General features: G+C 37.6%; 1 protein-coding gene and 1 non-coding gene across 4 annotated transcripts; both read right to left on the bottom strand.

The window, feature by feature from the left end:
* Positions 1-2914: 2914 nt before the first annotated feature.
* On the bottom strand, positions 2915-20631 carry LOC118843345 (zinc finger protein 90-like). 3 transcript variants are annotated; one of them, XR_005009911.1, is made up of 2 exons: positions 20602-20631; positions 2915-5688 (listed from the first exon to the last, which is right to left on the bottom strand). XR_005009911.1 is itself a non-coding variant. In XM_036750949.1 (2 exons), the coding sequence occupies exons 1-2, from the start codon at positions 8904-8906 to the stop codon at positions 5251-5253; spliced, it is 495 nt and encodes a 164-aa protein (XP_036606844.1). In that variant the 5' UTR covers positions 8907-8915; the 3' UTR covers positions 2915-5250. The 3 variants fall into 3 exon arrangements, 1 of the variants encoding a protein (XP_036606844.1); XR_005009910.1 differs by having other exon boundaries at positions 20523-20615; XM_036750949.1 differs by lacking the exon at positions 20602-20631 and adding an exon at positions 8850-8915.
* Positions 20632-23374: 2743 nt separating this feature from the next.
* Positions 23375-23481, bottom strand: LOC118835030. The gene has a single exon (XR_005009395.1). It is a non-coding gene; the product is annotated as a U6 spliceosomal RNA (small nuclear RNA).
* Between the last annotated feature and the right edge of the window lie 592 nt (positions 23482-24073).

The raw sequence follows: 24073 nt of genomic DNA, 5'->3' as shown, positions 1-24073 counted from the left end.
GAAACTGCAGTGGCCATCTAGTCCAAGTTCTTTACCATTATAGCTTCATTTCTCTCCATATCCAACCTTGACCTCCTGGTTTGACACTTAAATGTATCACTAGCTGCCACTTGAGACTCCTATGTGCCTCCTACTTCCCACCATTGCCACATTTGTATTCTTTATCTTCAACTGATTTCTCTCCTTCTGTTCCAGAGCTGTGGAGTGTTAGAGAAGAATCAATAAATTTATGTGAATACCAACTACATATTTATATAATATAACCTTGGCTAATCAAAGAAAGATAAAACTAGAAAGTATCATAGAGATCATCTAGGAAAAACCCTTCATCCTGAATTGGTAAAGACAGGGGTTCACATAAGTCAAATGATTTGCTCAGAATCATCCAACAAATAAGTGAAAGAGATTGAATCAGAATTCATCTTTTACTTCCATATCTAAAGCTCCTTCCATTACTAAACTAAGAATCCTTCAATATTCTTTTTAAAAAAATCAATTTCCAGCTTCACTTGCCATAACAATTGTTCTAAACCTTTTTTTGCTCTCATCTTCCCTTCAGGTTCAACTACATCTCATCCTTCTATTAATAGCAGATAACATCTCCAGCTTCATGGAAAAGATGTGATATTTTCAGTGTGCAATCCTCCAACCATTCTTGAAACTTCATTCCTTAAGACTTAGTATTATTATGCAAATAGGCTACCTTTCCAGTTGTAGAAAAAATGGTGAATCCCTCTACTCATGTTTTTGAACCTATTACCCCTTGACTCTTTCAAGATCTGAATGCAGCAGTCATCTATTCTCTCTCATGTATCTTCAATCTCTCCCACTGCATTGGTTCCTTCCCCTTTGCCTACAGCTCTACTCAGCTCTCTCTAGGCCTCAAAAACAGCCTTCCCTGTACCCTTCTACCGCATCCAGCTACTATTGCTTTAGTACCATTTAGTACTATTAAACTTTTTGAAATACTATCCATGCTCAAAGCCTTCACTTCCTCACTATCCACTTTCCCTTCAGCCCCTCGCTGCTAGACTTCTGTTTCCATAATCCTAACGAAATTGCTTCTCAGAAGTCATCATTTCCTAACTGCCAAGTTCAATGGCCATTATTCAGCCCTGATAATCAATTGTTCAATCAACAGGCATTAATTAGGTACCTACTATATGTTAGCTATTGTGCTAAGTACTGGAAATACAAAGACAAAAATGAAACAATTCCTGACCTCAAAGAACTTACAATCTAATGAGAGAAAAAATGTCTACACATATGGGTATATACAAAATACATTTGTTTTTCAGTCTTTTCCATTGTGTCTGACTCTTCATGACTTCACCTGGGTTTTTTTGTGGCAAAGATCTTGGAGTGGTTCGTCATTTCCTTCTCCAGCTCATTTTGTAGATGATAAACTGATACAAACAGGGTTAAATGACTTACCCAGGGTCACACAGCCAATAAGTGTCTGAGGCAAGATTTGAACTCAGGAAGATGAGTCTTCCCGACTTTAGGCCTGGTACTCTATCCACTGTCCCACACAGCCGCCCCATAAAATACATACCAAGTATGTATTTCCATGTAATATTTTTGTAAGGGCCAGGAGGCACTGCGAGCTGGACATGTTTAGAAAAGCCTTTATGAAGATGGTTTTAAAATTGAATCTTGAAAGAAATGAGGGATTTCAAGATGCTGCGATGAGGAAAGCTCAGGTACAGCAAAGACAAAGAGATTTTGATATTGCCAGCCACTCACAATTAGTCAGTCAGGACATAAATGTTTACTGAAAAATCATTTATTCCTGGAATTCAGAGACAGTATACTCTCATGGTTCTCCTACCACCTGATCTAGCTCTTCACAGAGTCATTTGCTGGCTTCATATCCTTTATGTCATCCTTTAATGTGGGTGTTCCTTAAGTATTAATTCTTTGTCCTCTTCCATTGCTCCACACACCCTCCTTTTGTTATCCCACTTACTCCTGTAACTTTAGTTATTAACTCAATGTAGATGATTCACAAATCTACATTTCAAGTTTTCATCTCTCTTCTGAACTCCAGACCCTCACCTGAAGCTGCTTTTGGCAAAGCTCTACCTAGAGATCCCTTTAGAATTTCACAGTCTATATGGCGCGGACTAAATTTATTATCGTTTTCTTTCCCTGAACCTTCTCCTTCTGACTTGAACATTTTTTGTCCATGTACCACTGTTCACTTCATCTGCCATATTTATAATATAAGGATTATATTTGCACTTCTTTCTCCCTTACCTCACACGTCCTATCAATTATGAAGCCCTGTTGGCACTGCCTCTCACAGTCACTTCCCTCACTATTAATTCATCCTATCACTACCCTGATACAGAACTTCATTGTCCTCTCCCAGAATATTAACTTCTTTACAGATCTTCCACCTTCCACTCCCCCTTCCTTCCAATTCATTCTTCTTGCTGTTGCTTGGAAAATCTTTCTTATGCATAGATTGGTCATATCATTGCTCTTCTAAGAAATCTCAGGAATTATCCCTTGCCCACTGAGTAATGCTTAACCCCTTGTCTAGCATTTAAAGTGCTCTTCTGTCTGATAGTAGCCTACATTCCAACTTGGTTGTATATTAGTTTCCTCTACCCATTCTATGGTTCAATTGAATTGTACCATAACAACAATAATTTTAATAACAACAATATTAGTAATAGCTAGCATTTATATAGAACTTCAGTGTTTACAAAGCACTTTATAAATGCTATCTCATCAGGTCTTCTTATCAGTCCCGGGAGGTAAATGCTACTGTTATCCCTATATTACAGATGGGAAAACTGAGGCTGAAAGGATAAGTCACCTGTTTATATTCTCATAGCTAGCAAATGTCTCAGGCAGAATTTGAACTTGGGTCTTACTGATCCAAGTCCAACATACTATCCCCTGCAATAAACTTCCTGCTCTCCACACATGAAATGCCCCTTTCAGCCTTAATTCACACACTGCTCCTTCTTTTTACTTATAGAATCACTCCCCATCCCTTAAAAACCAATTCTAAAGCCACCTTCCCATGAAGCCTGTACCAACAATACCTTTTTATAAGGATCAAACAAAAATCTCTTTTATTTGTTAATTAGGAGGTCTGACAACAGTTAGAGAAGCTTGAGGAGACCAGTTGGAATAGAAACCATGGGTAGAGGGAAAACAGTAGCTTTTTTTAAGATCTGTGTAACTTGGGCAAGTCACTTGATGTTCACAGTCCTCAGGTTCTTCATGTGTAAAATGAAGGGTTGAACTTAAAGGTCTGAGGTAAATTCCAGTTCTACACTTAGAACCCTATGATTAAATATTTTTAGAGAGTTGGAAAAGAGTCAGGGGAGAGAGACTGCAGATGCCTTAGAGAGAGGATGACTCACACGCTGAGTTCCAGGAACAAGCAAAAGAGGACTAGATGCAGTGTGCTGGGTAGACCTTCCAACACTGATATTCAGTGGTTCTGAGAAGCACCTGATATACTGTAAATGTGGTGCTGTCCTTCACAACCTCTTTAGTCTTTACATTCTTTTTTAACATTTCTCTCTAGCGTGAATCCTCCGATGAAGAGTAAGTTTTGACCTCTGGCTGAAGGCATCCCCACACTTATTACATTCATGAGGTTTCTCATCAATATGAATTCTCTGATGTAGAATAAGTTCTGACTTCCATCTGAAGGTCTTTCCACATTCATTACATTCATAAGATTTCTCTCTCTTATGAATTATCTGTTGTACATTAAACTACAAACTCTGTTTGAAAGCCTTCCCACATTCATTACATTTATATGGTTTTCCTCTAGAATGCACTCTCTGATATACAGTAAGGACTGTTCTGAAACTGAAGGCTTTCCCACATTTATCACACTCATGATGTTTCTCTCTGGTGTTGAATTCTCTGATGCTGAATAAGGTATGAATGGTACATGAAGACCTTCCTACATTCACTGCATTCGTAAATTTTCTCTCCAGTACGAATGAGTTGAGACTTCTAGCTGAAGACTTTCTCACATTCTTTACATTTATAATGCCTCTCCCTAGCATGAATTCTTTGATGCTGAGTATATTGTGAGCTCTGTGTAAAAACATTCCCACGTTTATCAAATTCATAAGGTTTTTCACCCATATGAGATTTCTAATGGAGAGTACATTCTAATCTCTACCTAAAGGTCTTTCTACATTCATTACATTTATACAACTTCTTTCTAGTATGAATTGTCTGATGTACTTTAAAATGAGAGATCTGTCTTAAAGCCTCCCCACATTCATTACATTTATGGTTTTTCTCCAGTATGTACTGTACTCTCTGATGTACGGGAAGGTCTCTTCTGAAACTGAAGGCTTTCCCACATTCACCACATTCATAAGGTTTCTCTCCAGGGTGAATTCTCTGGTGCTTAGTAAGGTGTGAGTGCCATTTGAAGACCTTCCAACATTCATATTTTCTATCCAGTATGAATTCTCTGATGTATAATGAGTTGAGACCTCTGGCTGAAGACTTTCTCACATTCTTTACGTTCATAATGATTCTCTTCAGTATGAATTTTCTGATGTTGAATACATTGTGAGCTCTGTGTGAGGACCTTCCCATACTCATTGCATTCATAAAGTTTCTCTCCACCATGGATTCTCTGATGCTGAGTAAGTCCTGTGATCCATCTAAAGATCTTCCCACATTCTTTACATTTATAAGGTTTTTCTCCAGTATGATTTCTCTGGTGTACATCATGATGTGAGCACTGAATAAAGGCCTTCCCACATTCATCACACCTATACGGTTTCTTTCTGTTATGAATTCTATGATGTGCAGTCAGTTGTGAACAAAGGCTCAAGGAAGGCAAAGCCTTCCCATATTCATCACATTTATGGAGTTTCTCTCCAGTACGAACTCTGTGAGATGTGACAGGTGAATTAAAAGGGTTCTCATGTTCATTACATTGTTTCTTTTAATAACACATCCCAAGATAACCAGAAGGATATTATAATGTAAATATATGACACATGCATTACCTAGGATATCGCTTCCTGGAGCAGATTCTGTTACATTTATATAGTTCTGAGTAGACTCTGAAATGCCTGTTCTGGGGATCATATTTACAGAGAACTCTTTCCTACAAACACCGTCCATTGAAGAAAAAGCATTGGCCCTAGACTGAAAATTAAGCCATGTTTGTTTTTTTCATGGCCTCTCACTTTGTTAGGAATTTTCCTTAGGAGGACTTCTACCTGCCTAGACTGGATCTCCTCATCACTAGTTCCTTTTTAATCTGGCACTAGGCTCTGAAGCTTCTTCCCACTTGAAGAAACAGAGATCATCCTTTGTGAGCTGTTTAGTTGATGATTCTTCTGAAGAAGTGCCAAGTTTTGAAGCTGACTTCTTGAGTTCAAGGATAACCTCTGAATGTGCACAGCTGCACTGGGGGACATCTCCCTCTGGCATCCAAAGGGCTTTCCCTCTCTCCAACTTGCAGATCAGGTCTGGGTTGGAAATGGCCAGGCCCAGGCTGATGAGGTTCCTGTAGTTCTCCAACATCACCTTCCAATACAGCTCCTTCTGAGAAGGGCCCAGCTGTTCCCACTCTTCTAAGGAGAAGTCCATGGCCATGTCCTGGAAGGTCACTGATTCCTGGGGGACAGGGGCCACTGGGGGCCCAGGAGCCATGCTCCCTGCTGGGCTTCTAGACTGGCCCTATGAGAGAAAACCAGCAATACCTTTTACCTAGCACTTTCACATGATATTTTTTTGCCTACTACTAATATTTTTGTCATGCCTTATTAGGTAACAGAGATTTCTGGATTAGTTTATCCGCTCTGTGAGGGCAGAAAACCAAGCAGGTTCCAAACTATGGATCTCCCCTGTTATGCTTAATGACCATTCTCTGTCCTTTCCCTTCCCCAACCCCCTCTCCCAACAGATACTTTTGTAACCTCTAAAGAACTGTTCTTGGCTGGGATCATCTTTCTTTGCTTTGGCCAGGCACATGGGGAATGAGTAGAAGATGGGAGAATTGAGCTGCAATTATGTTCCCCCTGCTCCCTTCCTCAAATGACATTATCTTTAGGAGTGTCATGATTTCCTTATTCTGAAACCTTTGTTTTGATGTAGAGGTCAGAACACAAAAGGAAAACAATCTTCACCTCCCAAACTCCAGGCAGCTCTCAAGATTCTTTGCTACTACATGTCAATCTTAATAACAACTCCCACAGAATTATTTTAGCTTTTATAAATTCTACATTAGTGGAAGTCACTTGGCTGAAATGCCAGATGAGACACGGAAAGCAAACTAGGCTCTATTTTAAGGGTATTTCCAATGAACAGACTAGGGGAATCACTTCATTTCCAAAGGATGAGTGTTATCTCCCTTTCATCATTTTCCATTATTTACCCACTCTTTTGAAATCCAAATAGCCAACCTTCTGTTTATTGAATAAATTGCAACTTGTCTTCTTATTGAATTAAGATAGATAATTCTGCTGGTTGACTTTCATTTTTTTCTGAAAAACTAGTTAGATCTGAGGGAAACAAACATTTTCCCAAAAGTAGTTACAAATTTATTATTTCAAATAACTCATTTTCTAATTTCTAATCCACATTTCTAATTAAGAATATAATTATAAATATTAAAATGTATTATCAAGCAAATGTTTGTTATTATATAGTACTCTTTTCCTAAATTTAATTAAATTCAATTCAACTAGCATTGGTTAAGCACTTATTATATGCTAGGAATTGAGAATTGTGTGTGTTTGTACTTCATTCTTGAAGAACACCATGACATCAGGGAAATGATGACATGACTTGCAGTTGACTTCAATTTGAGTGAGGGAAGAAATGTTTTAAAAAACAACATAAAAACAACTCATGCCCTCAAGGAATTGAAATTCTACTGAAATATCACTAATGAATTGTGAAGTAACTCTTCTATCTTGGATTCATATAGCACTTCTTTCTAAAGAACTCACATTATTCTCATGTATGTTGCATTTTCTCTGAAAATATTTCTAGAACACGGAAAAATAGATATTATTCTAATGTTCACATTGTATATAGAGAGAAGCTGAGGAAGAAGTATGGTTAGTCACTCGCTCAAGATCTTAACTGTGTTATTCACTAGCTGTGTAACCTTGAGCAAGCTACTGAGCCTCAGTTTCCTTATCTGTAAAATAGGTGGGAAGAGATTGGAATAGATGGCCTTTACAATGCTTTCCTGCTCTAAATCCATGACTCAGTGATTCTATAATCTTATAGCACAAGTTAGTACTAGGGCTACTTGTGTGCAAACTTGTAAACTCTCCATCAGAGTATACTTTCAGATCCATCTGAATGCAAGGATAAAATCACCAAGTCTTCACTATCTCCCACCACCACACTCCACCTCAATCAGTTGTTTCCCATTTTGGAAAAAAAATCACCAACTTCCATCCTATGACTCCTCATTTTCACTATTGTTGAAGACATGGGTTAAGCCTCTTATGAGATGAGTGTGTCAGAATTAAATAAAATCAAGACCTTTATCTCCCATCAAGGCATGTATATTCCATTTCTCTTCCCAACTGTACTACTGAAATTTCCAGACTTCACCACCATGCCTTCACTGCAGTCTCACCCTAGGACCTTCCTCAGAGACTGGGGCATCCTCACCCTGGAAAATCCATCCACCATTCTTGGCCCTTCTGCCCTTAGTGTTTTCCTCCAGCTCCATTTCAGGGAAGGTCTTTCATTCCCTCCCAGCTGCATTTCTGATTTTCTGGACTTAAACACCATGCCTCCTTACATGTACCTTCATTTATCCCATTCTCTTGCCCCCTACCCCCACTTTTCAGCTCCCTTTTGTTGACTGTGTTCTTTTGTTAGAATTTAAGTTTCTTGAAAGGAGAGACTGACTTTTTTGCAAGTATTTTTATCCTCAGAACTTAGAACAGTGGCTGGTACACAGGAGGAGCTTAGTAAGTGTTCATTGCAATGGCAATGAAAATTATCCACTGTAGTCTTAGGTTGCATTCATATACTGTTAGATTGAAAGATGAACTCTGATTAAGTGAGAAAATTGACCACTTGGTGTTAAAAGTCACTTAGCTATTTTATTGCCTCAAATCTTGTCACTTGCTTCAGCTAAGGAACACAACTTCCTTCAACATGTCAAGTATGACGTATGGGGTGAGCCAAGATGGCAAAACAGCAGAAATATGGTGAGCTCTCTCCCCTCCACCCCAAAACCTCTTAATATCTATAGCTATACTAATATGTATCTTCATATGTATTTGGCATGAACAATGAAGAATTGTGTTTGTTTATAAAAGGGGTTTTGTTTTTCTTTCATTCTCAATTCAATAGGGTTAGAGGGAGAGAAAGAATATATTAGCTGATAAAAAATTTAATTTACAAAAAACAGATACTTTAGGAAAGTAGATACATTAGTAAGTACTTAATAAATATTTGTTGATTGATTTAATCAATGGATCTGTGATGTCATCGGTATTAGAATTCTCAAGATGACCAAAAAACCATGGACTATATTGCAGGAATATGTATCACACTGTTGGGGTTTAGCCATTCCTTCTCCCAGCATGGCTATACCTGGAAAAGACTTTGTCCCTCCACATCAGCCACTTCAACTCGATTTTCCCTAGGCGTAAAAATTTCTCATTACTGCTCTAACAAAGGGGATCATCACTTGTAGTTTGGCCACCAGATGATGATAATTATTTGACCATGGTACCCAATGAGACTCCTAACTACTGAATATTAAGTTATCAATTGTTACCCCATACCTCTATGAGGTATTTAACTTCAGGAGAGTTCTGGTTAAATTAACCTCAACAAACATTGAAGTTGAATTGGATACTTACATAATGCCACATAAAACTCAAATTAATTGGACAATTAATTGACAGTATTTCTTGCATGCCAACTGATATAGGGAATATTGGGTTAGAAAATCTAGGAAATGTAGAAGCAATAGAAAATCAGTACTTTTTGCCAGTATCTTATCATTAAACACACTACTGTTTCATATGTCTAACAAATATGCTAAATTGCTCAATCTTTGCATTTTGAGGGTAGTAAGACAAATGTAGCCAAAACTATATTTGTGAAATTATTTATATAAGAAAGAAAAAGAAAATACTTTAAGAGCCCAAAAAGAGTTCCCTTACAATAGAAATGGGACATTTCCACACATTTCTAATGAGAATAACAGAGTTCTTTTGTCCAATGAATGATAAATACAAAATTTATTTTTAAATTCATCCAATTAAGAAAGCACTCAGTTCCTCCAATAAAGTTCTATTCTGGTGCACCATCAGTGGTATCTAAGTGACCCTGTTTATTCAAAGGTCATACCATCACAGTATAAGCAATGGCAGGTCTAATTAAGCTAGCAGGGGTTAACTATGGGCTCAGTGAAGGATTGAACTAATCCTCTGAGGATTAGCTTTGTTTGATTTAGAGGAACTCATTACCAAATGGCTGGCTCCTATAAGGGACCCAAATTTTTTCTTGCACAGCTACTCAGAAAACCTATATACTAAAGTTTACTGTTTACATCAGTAGCAGGGATGCCCAGAGTGAGAAAATAATGAATCCATAAAATATTGATGTAGTACTATGTCAGATTATTAGACATTGCTCCTCATTATCATAATCTATTCTGCCATTTCTTTCCAAGGTAATTAAAAGTATTTAGTTTAGATATGCTTCTGATTTCAAAAGCAGTCAATTTTTATGGGTTCTGAGCACTTCAAAGTACTGGGAACATTTTCTCCAAGGTCCTCAACTATGAGGTTATGAAATAGACAGGAAACTGTCCTTAAGTCCAAATATAATACTCTTAGTGGGCTTTAGTTACCAAGAGATTTCTTTATGCATCTCGATATAAAAACAATAAACCGACAAAACAGAAACCCACAGAAACAAATAAAAAGCCAAACAAAAATACTACAATAAACAAACAGAAGAACCACAAAAATTAAACTAATAAATAAAAACTGAAGCTAAGGGAGCTATTTAAGTGTGCAAAAGCAATAGGCCCATTCTAACACAAATGTACTTACCCAGTAAGGAGTTAGGTTGTTGTCCTTCTGTTTTGAAAACAGTAGAATTTTATTCAGTCTATTTATCTAACAAGAATACCATTTGTATTTCAGTTATAATATCCTTAGCACGAGTTCCTTGTCAGTAGCTGTTTTCATTAAGATAAATTAGAACTATTGGCAAGAGAAGAAAATGGTGGACTAGTTAAACATTACTGGCTTATAGATGAAATCAACATGGTCATTCATTCAGTCATTTTAAAAGCAATACTTTTTGATGCTTTTATAATTTAAAAATACATTTCAAAGCAATGTTATGACAATACCTCTCCTTCTTCCATATTTGTCCCCAAACCTACATTCATGGTTGCTTCTGTCAGGTGAGTCCAACACTTCCAACTACAATTAAGTAATATTAAAATCTTAAAAGTTTTTTCTATTAAAATCTCCAGTTGATACATTAGAAACCACTATTTGGCTTTAATGAAACATTTGTCTGGAAGGAAACCAGTTAGAACATTCAGAAATCTTAAGAACCTAATGGCCAAGTCCCAAAACATTTGTTTATTGTCTTGTGAACAGAAATTCACTATTACATGGTTCATTACTTTCTAATAAAGAATAACTTACATTACCACAATGTAAAAAACAGAATATGTTTGCACAGCATGGAAAAGCTGCTTGTTGGATTGTAAATAACATAGTTCATATAACAACAACTGTTTGTATCAGTTTTCTCAATGTAACTTGGTCAGATTAATGACTCAGAACACATATTCAAATAGATTTTTTTTCCATTCAATCTAATTTTTCCCATTTGTATAGGCAAAACCATCATTGTGGTAAGAGGCAGTATGAGACAATAGATAGAAATCTGGCCTTGGAGTGAAGAAGATCTGGATTCAAGTCATTTGGGCACCTACCAGTATGTCACTGTGGACAGTTTGACATCTCAGTGACCCAGGAAACTTTCCTAGGACTAGGATACAGACAAGTTACTTCTTTGCACAGATACTGGGAGTTTCCTCACTAGGAATTGCTGTACCAGTGATCTTCAAAGTGGAATGCAAATGCCTCAGGGCACAGGCAAGACAATTCTGGTACAGAAGCCAGAAGGTCTAGTTTTGAATCCACATAAGCTCAACCGCTAAATAATTCCATGACTTTGGAAAACTCACATAAGCTCTCTGGACCTCCATTTCCTCATCTGTAGAATGAGGGGGTTGAACTACATGACCTTCAAAGATCTCTTCTAGTTCTAATATTAATGGTAATTATCAATGCTATTAATTATTATGTTATATTAATATTATTATATATTGTATTAATGTTATTGATTATGTTGTTATATATTATTTTCTTATGTTATTCATTATTGAAGGTTAATTACAATGTTAGTTATTTCTTCTCTTAAAATAAGAAAAAGCAATGTAGTCAAACACTATTTGGGAGTTATTGTTCATTCCGCTGAATTGTTCCTTATACAAATTTTTAAATATAATCTCAACAATAACAATAATAACACATTAATTTAGCACTCTTTAGATTTGTAAAGCTTTGTACATACATTATTTTATTTGGTCTCATGAGTGCTACAAAGGAAATATCATTGAATTTGTAGTCAAAGGACCTGTGTTCAACTCCTAGCTCTGAACCTTACTGCCTAGTTGACCTTGGGAAATTCATTCACTCCTTGGGCCTCATTTTCCTCACCTGTAAAATGAGAGGGTTTGACTTGATGACTTGATGTCCCTTTCAGTTCTAAATTCATGATCCTGTTATACTATGTGTGTGTGTATGTGTCTGTTTAAAGGTGATTTTTTCCTACTCATACTATGTGTAGGTGCATATGGCAAAGAGCCACAGAAAAGAGCCAATATTTACTTAATCCAATATTTCAATCACCACATTTCTATACCAGAAAACTGGAATAGGTCAAGCAAGTGAAGGAAAAAAAAAACAGTGAAAATGATATTTTTAATCACATGTTTCTATTTTCAGACTTTGTTAAGGAACCCTAGCAAGCACTCTGAAAATGTAACTTGATGGGGTACAATACTGGAGAAGGGAGAAACAAGTCCCTTCCCCTCCACTCATTGGATCAGTGGGAGAGAGATTAATATTTCTTTTTTTTTAATTTTGTAATACCAAGTTCTCTACGGGGCCATGTTATTTAACCATGACATAAGAGAGAATTTTCACATACCTCTCCAAAATGGACTGTGTACTATTTCATTAGTGGCAGGAACCAGATCCTTGGTTTAATCAATTACTGATATTCAAAAGGTAAAAGGTATAACATTTTGACTGGCAACTAGGTGGCACAATAGAAAAACCACTGGACCTGGAGATCAGGAAGACTTGAGTTTAAACCCTGCCTTAGACACTTACTAGCTAGGGGGTGCTGGTGTAGTCACTCAATCTTTTCATCTGCTTCAGTTTCCTCATCTCTAAAATGGGGTTGATAACAATACCTACCTCCCAAAGTTGTTGTAAGGATCATATCAGATAATATGAATAAAGCATGTTGCAAACTTTAAAGTGCTATGTAAATGCTAGCTTTATCATGAGTAATACTAGTATTGTTTATTATCACAATCATTGTTATTATGATTACCAGACTGACTCGTGGTGAAAGAAAAAAGCAATAACTGCGTACAACCTCAGCTAAATTATTTAGCCCTTCTGACCTTCATCTTTTAAAGCCTTTCTTTTAGAATGAAAGGATTGGACCTTAGGATGATGGTATTTGAGAGAAAAAAATTCCTTCAAGATCACTCAGTCCAGCTCCCTCCCCTCATGGATGAGATAAAGGAGACCCAGAGTGATCAGGTCACTCAGCTAGGTAGTTCCAGCATGAGGACAAGAGTATAGGTCTGTGAACTCTGAGTCTACTGCTTTTTCTATTTTGGAAGCTTCCTTCAAGTTCAAAAAGTCTGTGATCCCCTTTCCAGCGATGTTTAATCACACTAACATCTAAGTTATATAAGTCCTTTACTGGAAATGTTTCAATCCTACTGACTGGAAATCCCTGGCACTTTTAGATATACCCTGCCCCCACCATAGGAAAGTAGCCAGACAGTAAACACTAAGTACAGGAACCTACTGTTTATCAGCAGAGTAAAGAGAGCAGCAAAAAGGCCTGTACTGATAAGAGCTCCTTACCTCAACTAGCATTACCTAAGCTTGAAAAGTAAGCATTAGGGTAAACAACCTGGTTTGATTTTTCTGTAATTTTGATTATTGATTTGAGATAAATCCACAAAAAATCAGGGTTGATTAGAGTGAAGCTTTAATTCCTACAAACTGGCTGATTACCACAAACACACTTCACATTCTGAACTGAATGCCTATCAGACATTGATTGGGGAGAGGAAGGCCTAACCTAATTTTAGTGTGAGAAAGTAAAGGCAAAGAGTGTTGGAAAAGTTATCAAAAATTATTTGAAGAGAGAGAAATCAGGAATGGGGAAAGGATAATAATAGCACTAAATCAGCTGCAGACTGAGGACAATGGATATAGATTAGGGTAGGCCAGGAAAATGATGACCTTAGTATAATACTGAGGAGTAATGAGTTTAGTTTTAAAATATTCAAGATGTCAAAGAGCAAGAAAAGGGGAAGAAATCAATCAGTCTCATTTTTGAAAAAGTGCATGACTACAGTATGAAAAATCACTGGATTTCTAGTCAGAGGACCGGGGTTCAAATGGTAACTCATTCAGCCATATTCTGACCTTGGAAATCAATCATTTAATAAGCATTTAAGTGACTACTGTGTACCAGGAACTGATCTAGATGCTGGGGAAAGGAAGAAAGAACAAAAGAAAGGATGGAAGGAAGAGGGGGGGAGAAAGGAAGAAAGGAAGGAAGGAAGGAAGGAAGGAAGGAAGGAAGGAAGGAAGGAAGGAAGGAAGGAAGGAAGGAAGGAAGGAAGAAAAGGAAGGAATGAAGGAAGGGAGGAAAGAATAAAAGAATAAAGAAAAAGGAAGGAATGGAAAGAGAAAGAGGGGAAGGGAGGGGAATTGAAGGGGCAAAAGGGAAGGGGAGGAGAATTAGCCCATGCCTTCAAAGAGTTTACATTACCATTTCCAGACCTGGAAATGGCAGATGAGTTATCAACCAAGGTACCAAGATGTGGGGCAACCACATATAACTACAAGAGGGCAGAGAAGAGGCATATCCGTGGAAGGAAGTAACAGAGATCTCAAGCGGAAGCACCAGTTAGCAAAACAAAAACCTCAAGAGGTCAGGCTTGGTCAACATACAAGAAATGGAACCTGGAAGAAACGTCAAATTGAAGAATGCCCAGAACAAATTAAGTAGCCAAAAAACCCAAGGATAATCCTTACTTAGAAGTAACAACAGAAAACTGACTCATAATTTGATAAAGTCAATAGTATGCTATAGGATTACGTCCTTTAATATAGGTTTGAGAATGTTAGTCATGTTTCACTTCTGCTCTTTGGGGGAGCACTGAACATGATATTTCATAGGGAGTTTCTGATAAGACTCCCTCTATCAATTAATTAATACTTATTGACTGACCTGCTGTGCAACTAAGAGAATTGGATAATTGCCTAGGACAGTAAAGGTAAGTGGTCACATAGTCAGTATATGTCAGGGGTGGGACTTGAACCTTGATCCTCTTGATTTTGAGGGTAGTTCTCTACTACACCACATTGCCCTTTTTTTAAAAGGAAAGACTATTAAACATTAGGCTCAGCATTATATCTGTTTTCATCTCCAGCTCCTAGCCAATAACAAATAGAATCATTAGTGCTTGAAAGATGGAAGAGAATCCATTTGTTTCACGTAGCAAACATGTTTGACTATGTGGAACTTCGCAGATTTCTTGAACTGTTGCCTTCTAAATCGTTTGTGTCACAACTGCACATTTAAAGGAATAACCCCACATCTTATACTTACTACTTAAGTGATGTTAGGCAAGTCCCTTAACCTTCTTGGGCCTAGGTTTCCCCGTGGAGGGGAAAGTGGAGGTGGCCTCTGAGGTCCCTGCTATCTCCAGATCTATTATTCTGTGTCATGATTCTAGAATGAAGCATTTTTTTAGCCATCGCCTTTCTCGTTGAGCTGTTGCTCTGAAATTTGCCCATTTGCCGCTAATCAAAACCCCTGATATCCACTTCAGTAGCTTTTCCTCTCAGATCTGCTTATGATCTTGATCAAACGATAACCCATATTTCTCTTTTAACATGCTTTGAAGATCACAGAAATGACAATCTTTTTTGACTTAGGAAAACCCACAAGAGGACTTTGGTGGTCAGGAGTACGTTGGTACAAAAAGTATCTTTAAATAAAAGTCCAATATTTCACACGGGTCTCAGAATCACAGAGTATTTTAGCTCTACGTAACTTTAGAAACCATCTAGTCCAACCGCCTATTTATGGATGGGGAAATAGAGGCCTAAAGAAGAAATAATTTGACCAAGGTCACACAGCTAGCCAGCGGCAGAATCTAGAGCAGAAGCTGTGTCTCCTGAGTCGCAAAAGCAGAGAATTTGGAAATTGAAAGGGTTCTAATCAGTGACTATCAAGTCTAACCAATATCCTAAAGGAATCACCACTGCTCCATGTTCAACAAGTGGTAATCCCACCCCTACTTAAAAACTTCTGAGATTTTAAACTCACTCCCTACTCTCCCCATGTCATTAAATGCTTGACTCATTCCACTTTTGAACAGTTCTAATTGTTAAAAGTTTTTCCTGACATCAAACCTAAACTTGTTTTTTCACAACTGCAACTTGTTTTTCCTGGTTCTTCCTCTGGGGCCAAATATAACAAGTCTAATCGCTCTTCTATATGTTGTTGTTTAGTCATTTTTCAGTTGTGTCTGACTCTTTGTGACCCCTTTCGGGGTTTCTTGGCAGAGATACTGGAGTAGTTCGTCATGTCCTTCTTCAGCTCATTTTACAGATGAGGAAACTAAAGCAAACAGGTTTAAGTGACTTGCCCAGGGTCACGCAGATGGTGTCTGAGGCTGGATTTTGAACTTAATTCTTCCTGATCCCAGGCCTAGTGTGCTATCCACTGAGCTATCCCTCTTCTACATGACAGTCCTTCAAATACGTGAAGGCAGCTACCACACCGCTCAGTTTTCTGTTGTCCAGGCTAAACTTCCACATTTCCTTCAACAAATCTTCCTATGATAAGGGTTCAAGGCCTTTTACCATTCTGTTTCATTTCTGGACATTTTCTAGCTTATCAATGTCTTTCTTCCATTGTGGTTTTTAGAACTGAACAAAATATTGCAGACCTGGGCAAGGCAGAACACAGAAGAACCCCTCCTTACTTCTGTGAACTATACCTGTGTCCCTGCATGCTGAGATTGTGCATTAATATTCCAGGGCTCTGCCCTAGGCCATCTTCTCTTCTACGCATTTTCTTTCTAGTTGATCTCCTCCGCTTCTGTGGGCTTAATTATAATTTCTATGCAGATGACTCCCATATCTACATATCTAGGCCTAAACTATTTCCTGAAATCCATTCCTGCATCACCAACTATCTGCTGTACATATCTACATGGATGTCCTAAAAGTATCTCGAATGTAACAACTCGATGATTAAATTACCTCTACCTTTCCCCCAAATTCACCTCTCTCTCTCTAACTTTCCTACTTCTGTTTATGGAAGCAACATTCTTCAACCTCAGAGTCATTCTTAACCTTTCCATCTCCTTAACTATCCCCCGTATTTAATTAGTTACTAGTTACTATAGAATCTTCTGCCATAATAGGTTTCATATATGCCCTGGTTTCTCCCCTCACCAGCCTAGGTTACCACCTGAGTCAAGATCTTAATCACCTTTCACCTTGATTAATGAAATAACTTTCAAATTGACTTCCCTAACTCTAATCACTCTCTTCTCCAATTTATCTTCTATATAACTACCAAAATAATTTTCCTAAAGTACAAGTCTGCTCATGTTATTCATTTGCTCAAGGACTTTCAGTGGCTCCCTGTTGCCTTTGGGGCAGAACAAGAATTCCTATTTTCACCTATAATGTCCTTCATAATGTAGCTGTTACGAAACTATAGTCTGGTTTCATACTCTCTATATTCTAGCCAAATTGTCATACATGTTTTTTCCTTAAACATTTCCATCACCCATTCTCATCTTTCCATTCTATCCACCATCTTTGTGCCTTTGCATAAGCTAACCCCCATCTTTACAATTCACAGCCACCTCATCTTGGACTCTTGGAATCCCCAGTTTCATTTAAAACTTAACCCAAGTGCAACCTCTTTACACAAGGCTTTTACTTATTCCCCACCCCCACCATCTCTGAGCTGAAATTTCTTTGTGTTTGCTTTGTACACATGCTCTATTTACTTTTCTGTGTAACAGGGCTGGGGAGGCCATTGTTGAAGCATGTGCAGATATGGCCATTCCTTGATGTATATGCAGATTTCTCTGCTTCTAATCCAACCATGTGGAAGCTTTGGTGAACCCCAGGGATCAGCATCATGAAATGACAAAAGTCTTCCAATTGATTAAGTGGCTGGAAGAGCTTATGATTCAGGAGTTCCTGAAAGTGTATGTAAAAAATGCAAACTGATCAATTCCCAGTCTTTAGTTCCTGGCAAATTTTAGTAGAGATAACTGTTTTGAGTTTCTGGGTGAAGGAAAAGTAGTTGCCATAGCGTCCTCCTGTCCACCATATGCACATGAGCACATGGTATCACTATTTAATCGCTGATTTTAGGTGAACTCACATTCCAAAACTGTCTTTCTGCTCATAAAGACCTCATGAACATTTCTGAGGTATGTGACATTGGTAATAGAAAATCACTCCCCTTGCTTTGCTGGACTGACTCCTCCTCAGAGGGCATGGCACCTGTGATGAAGAGATGACTCAGACAGGGTTTATCAATCTGCTGCTGGACCAAGCAATCTGTTTCTGATTTAGACTACTCCTCTGCTGTTATTAGTTACTACTATTTTGGTAGCCATTGCTACTACCTCAAGTGGATTCTACTACCAATTCCAGTTGCTGATGGGATATCTGGATCTTTGTAACTGTCCAGTGTACCTGGGATCTTCTTTATCACAATACTCATTTGGCTTAACAACAATTTCTACATGGCTTGATTGGAAATAGGTAGAGAATATCTGCATGTGTTTCAAGGACTGAAACCAGTCAAAGAATATCTGTGGGTAGTTAAAGGACTTACTATATCTGTAAAATGTAGTTCTCTCTCCTCCCAGTTGAATGTAAGTTCCTCATGGAAAAGAATGATTTTAGTTGTGTCTTTATATCCTTAACACTTGGAATAATTGCTGCCACTTAAACATACCATGGAATTACAGTCTAACTGCACAAAGTGAATTCCTATGTCCCTTTTCCAAAGTGACAGCAACTAGCACAACAGCTATTTCCTGAGAGTTTCCCTGCAATGAAACACAATACTATTGGAGGACATTAAAGTGTATTAAAATATTAAAGCTATATCACAAAAATTAAGAAATTTAGGCAAAAGATGGAAATAAATGGTCTTCAAAAGCCAAGGAATTCACCCGATTGAACCCTTTTTCAACCCCTTTGAAAAACTTTTGGACTAGGTAGAATCTCTTTATTTGATGTATTTTTGGATATAATGTAGTATCTTTAAATTCAGTGACTTCTACCCCCTACCCCCACTCCTATTTTGATGTCTTCTTTTGTCAATCATTAGTTTTTCCTAAAGAAGGTAAATCCTCTTAATTGGAAGGAATGACACATTTGAGGATAACTTCAGCCAGATGCATATCTTGTTCATAGAACTTGCAAAATATCCCTTGAGGGGATAAACCTAAAACAATGGCCACTGTTGTTGTTGTCGGCTTCTTCTTCTCCTTCTTTCTTCTTCTTCTTCTTCTTCTTCTTCTTCTTCTTCTTCTTCTTCTTCTTCTTCTTCTTCTTCTTCTTCTTCTTCTTCTTCTTCTTCTTCTTCTTCTCCTTCTTTCTTCTTCTTCTTCTTCTTCTTCTTCTTCTTCTTCTTCTTCTTCTTCTTCTTCTTCTTCTTCTTCTTCTTCTTCTTCTTCTTCTTCTTCTTCTTCTTCTTCTTCTTCTTCTTCTTCTTCTTCTTCCAATTAAGAGGAATTCTGTCATACTGAGATGGAATAAGGAGCCACTAAGGTGAGTCTGTGAGTCTCAGGTTGTCTGGGGGTGGGGAAGTGGTTTGTATTCATCTTACACTAAATCCTTTCACACATTGTACATAACAGCCACCTTTGTAAACTATATAATTCTATTGCAATATAATCCAAACAATTATCTTATTGTTTGGACTTGATTCTGCAGAGCCAGCAACTCACAAATCATTTGGTATGAATCCAGAAGTTTCTCAAATACAGCACTCATACAAGGAGCATTTACCTTCTTTAAGAAATACTAATGATTGACAAGTCAAGTTAGGTAAGAGTGAAGCCATACATGTAAGCCATACATGTCTTCTGCTGTTCTCTCAAGGGGTATCCTAAGTATAGCTTATGATTTCTACATTCATATATATGTTATGTACCCCTTGCCAACACTTCTTATCCACATAGATATATCTGCTTAATGCATATGTATATGTGTATATATACACATGCAACCTATGCATACATACTACACATACATTTAAACATATGGGTTATAATCAAGGCTAGATTTGAGGGAAAAAGGCCTGTTCATCAGAAGTAAGCTAAATGTGATAAAAGGGTAGTTTCAGCAGGAAGAATTTAAAAATATGTGTTAGAATGATGATAACTCAATACCAAATCATGTAAAACAAGTGACTGTGGTAAAAGACTATATTATGTATTAAAAAATTTAAGATGTTAAAATTTCTAAGGTTTACTGAATAATTTAAATGTAATTATTTTATTTTACTCCAATTACATTGCATACTCCTGTATTATATTAATCTGTCTTTATGACATACCATCCTTGGTAGAACATATGCTCTTTCAGGAAAGTGACCACACTATTTGTTATATTTGTATCTCCACCACCTAGTGTTATATCTTGTGAATAATAAGCTCTTAAATAATGTGTGCTGATATAAAACTCAGTTCTTACTAGATAAATGCCTCACCCTTTCTCATTCAGAAAATGAGATCAATTGGAGCTATTGAGAAAGGAAACTCAAGGCACATCCATTCAGAGAAAAGGGCAAGTAAAGTCAGCCATACTTAATAACCACATCAGTTATCTGACAGCCATTTACTATGCAAACCACACTTTCTCATAAACACTATAGAATTAATGACATTCATGTCATACTTGTCTCAGAGAGTTCCAAAGCATGACATTCCTTCAAATCTATTGCCAGAGCTCTCACCAAGAAACCTAGAAAATATACCCCAGTGCCCACCTAAGCTCACTAACCACCGAAGTTCTATTAATCATAGATAATAATATCCAAAGTAATGGTAGACTAAACCTATAATGATAGTCTAAAGACTCATGATGTCATACCTCCCTCCATAAGTTGTACCTACTTACTTCTTAACCTCAGGGATTGCTATCCAAGCAGTCTCTGCTGCCTAGCCTCCTGCCGTTTTAAGTCCTGTCCATGACTTACTTTTAGTTAGTAGTAAACGGAATGTGGACGTTCATGACAATAAAACTGAGATCTAAAGAGCTGCAGTGCCTTTATCAACCAGAGATATGGGGGGAACAAAGGTTATTTTTCTTCCAGGCCAATGACACTGGAACTCAATCAATGTTTGCTTTGGTAGTCCATTGGCTGCTATTTGACAATCAATTGGTAAATGTTTATTAAACACCTACTATGTACCAGACGCAGGCTAAGTGCTAGGCATACAAAAGATGCAAAAGTTCTCACCCTTAAACATTGTATGGGGAGACAGCATGCAAACAAATATATACAAAGCAAGCTAAGCACAAAAGAAACAGTAAATAATTGGCAGGTGGAAGGCACTAGAATTAAGAGAGGTTGTGAAAGACTTCCTGTAAAAGATGGGATTTTAGTTGTGGCTTAAAGGAAGTCAGGGAAATCAGTAGATGGCTATTAGGAAGGAAAGAATTCAAGGCATGGGAGACAACCGTAGAAAATGCCTGGAACCAATAGATGAAGTGTCTTAGTCATGGAACAATCAGGAGGCCAGTATTAACTGGATTGAAGAGTACCTGACAGGAAGTAAGATGTGGGAAGACTGGAAAGGTAGGGGGAGGCGCTGTGTTATGAAGGACTTTGAATGCCAGACAGAGCATTTTGTGTTTTATCCTGGACTCTATAGGGAGTCACTGGAGTTCATTCAGTAGGTAGGGAATATGATCAGACCTGAATGTTAGGAAAATCTGTGGCATATCTTCAATCACATATCTACTAGAAAGCATTATAATCTATTAGGTAAAGTACTAGACTAGAATTGTTTTCAGTTCATTCATCCATTAATTCCTCAGACACTACAGATAATGTAAAAAATGTGGAAGTAGAAATGAAAAGATTTGGTAACTAGTTGGACATGAGGATGAGTGAGATGAAGAGCTAATGATAATTCCAATATTATGAACATGGCTGACTGGAATAATTAAGGTACCCTTGAGGGAAGTTAGGGGATTTTAGGACAGAGAATATCAAGAACGTTGGCTCTCCCATTGGTCATCCAGTTTAGATATCATTCCAAACCAGGCCATTTGGATATTTGAGACAAATGATTCCTATTCCTTTTGATATGACATGTCATCATGCTCTATTCTCTTCTCATTTGCTCCAGCTTCTGATAAAGAGGAAACTTGTCGAAGCTCACATCCACTCATTACACACAATAATCACATTTTCAAATTACATAGCTTGATCCCACCTCATCCCTTCTCATGGAGAAGAAACCCCAGGAGCTTGCCCCCATAACTATAACCCTATTTAATCATTCTCTCTGTATCTGATGGTTCCTGTCCTTCTGTATGAAACATTCTGAGTAATAATAATAACATATAATAATATCTAACATTTACATAAAGCTGAAATATTTGCAAAATATTTTTCATATATTATGTCATTGATCCCCACAATAACTTTGTGAGGTAGGTGCTAATATTATGCCCATTTTACAGATGAGGAAACCAAAACTGAGAGGTAAATGACTTGCCCAGAGACACACAGCTAATAAATGCTTAAGGTTAAATTTTCATTCAAAGATTCCTGAGTCAAGGTTCAACCTTCTATCTACTGTATTACCTAACTTCCTACTGGTCTCCCTCATCCAGGAAAAAAAAAACTAAAAATGAACAAACTTCAGCAGACCAATATCCCTTCACATTATCATTATTTCATAACCAAATTCCTAAGCGGGGGCGGGGGGGGGAAGTAACCATATATGTTATATGTACTTCTTTTCCTCACAGGCTCTCCTCGGGCTTTTGCAATCTGGCTTATGATCTTGTCATTCAATTGAAACCGTTTTCTCTAAAGTTACTAATGATTTCTCTATTACCAATTATGGTGCCTTTTTCTTCTTTTTAATCTTCCTCTTAACCTTCCTACAGAATTTGCCACTGATAGCTATCTTATCCTCTTGGATATACCCTTCTCTCTGGATTTTTATAAGTCTACTTTGTAGTTCTTTGTTCTTTTTCTGACTGCTCCTTCTTAGTCTTCAGTGATTCATCTTTCACATCATGTTCCTTAACCATAGTGTACTGAAAGGCTTTGTCCTAGCCCCTCTTCCATTATCTCTCCACATTCTTTCATTTTGGGACTTCATCACTTCCTATGGTTTATCGTTCCTATGCAGATGACTCCCACAACTATGTAGATGCAGCCCTAGTCTCTCTTGTGCTCCAGTCCCATATTTTCAAATGCCTTTTGGATATTTCAAACTGGATTTTTTAAATTGATATTTCAAACTCAACTTGTCAAACAGAATCTATCATTTTCCCCTTGAAACCCTACTTTCACTCAAACTCTACTATTTCTGTCAAGTTGGGCCATACTTCCATTTCCTCTTTTTTGTAGTCTTGGTCTTATTCAGTGTTATTCTTGTCTCTCTCCTCCCACATGTCCCATCCATCGCCAAATCTTATTTTTATCTCCCCAAGATTTCTCACATCTCTGCTTACACAGCCACCACTCAGGTTCAGGACTTCATTGCCCCCTTGTTTCTACTATTGCAATGTTTTCCTATTTCATCTCCACACCTAAAATCTCTGCCCAGCTAACAAAGTATATTTTCTAAAGCACAAGTTTAAATCCTGTCACTCCTCTAGTTAATAAAACCAGAAGCTACCCTATTGCCTCTCAGATAAAAAATAAGTTCTTTTTAAGTTTTTAAAGCTGTTTACATCCTGGTCCTAAATTACCTGTTCAGAGAGTTTTTTCTTAGCATTTAACACAGAATAAGAAACACTTCACAAATTTGCATATCATCTTTGCACAGGGGCCATTTGAAGCTTCTCTGTATTGTTCCAATTTTAGTATATGTGCCACCAAAAAGAGCACCTTCACAGACGTTTTCCATAATTCGTAAAGCCAATGTAGCCTCCTTGCTGTTTCTCTCACCCAAGCTCTAATCTCTGCACCTTTGCATCAGGCTAAAAGCACAAGCAACTTTAATTCTATCTCTGAACATTACTTTTTTTTCCTTAAAATTCCCCTCAACCATCACCTTTTACACAATACCTTTCTGGATTCTCCCAGGTACTAGCTAGATCTCCCCGATAAAGGCAATCAGTAAGTGAAAAGACCTTTCCCTGCCCATCTGAATAGGCTTCATGTAGGGCTCCAGGTGGGGGCAAGGAAGGGAGGTCTGTTTAGATTTTTGCTTCTAAGTAGGCCCCAAACCCCTAATTACTAAGTGATAAGCCAATGTCGGTGTGAAGCCCTCAGGACCCTAAAGGGAGTTGCTCAGACCAGAGTCAATGGTATGTGCCTAAATTCTGGTCAATCAGATGATATTCTAGTTGATCAGATGAGGGCTAAGGACTGTATAAAAAGAGAGAATAAAGTTGTTTGCTCAGAGCTCTCAGTCACTGGAAGAGTGGCTTGGGACTCTGGGCTAGCCATTGTTAAGAGCTCTCCAGCTTGTGAACCC

Source organism: Trichosurus vulpecula, chromosome 1, assembly GCF_011100635.1.
Source record: "Trichosurus vulpecula isolate mTriVul1 chromosome 1, mTriVul1.pri, whole genome shotgun sequence".
NCBI lineage: Eukaryota > Metazoa > Chordata > Mammalia > Diprotodontia > Phalangeridae > Trichosurus > Trichosurus vulpecula.
Note: the sequence above shows the minus strand (reverse complement) of the source record. Positions and strands in the feature narration are given on the sequence as shown.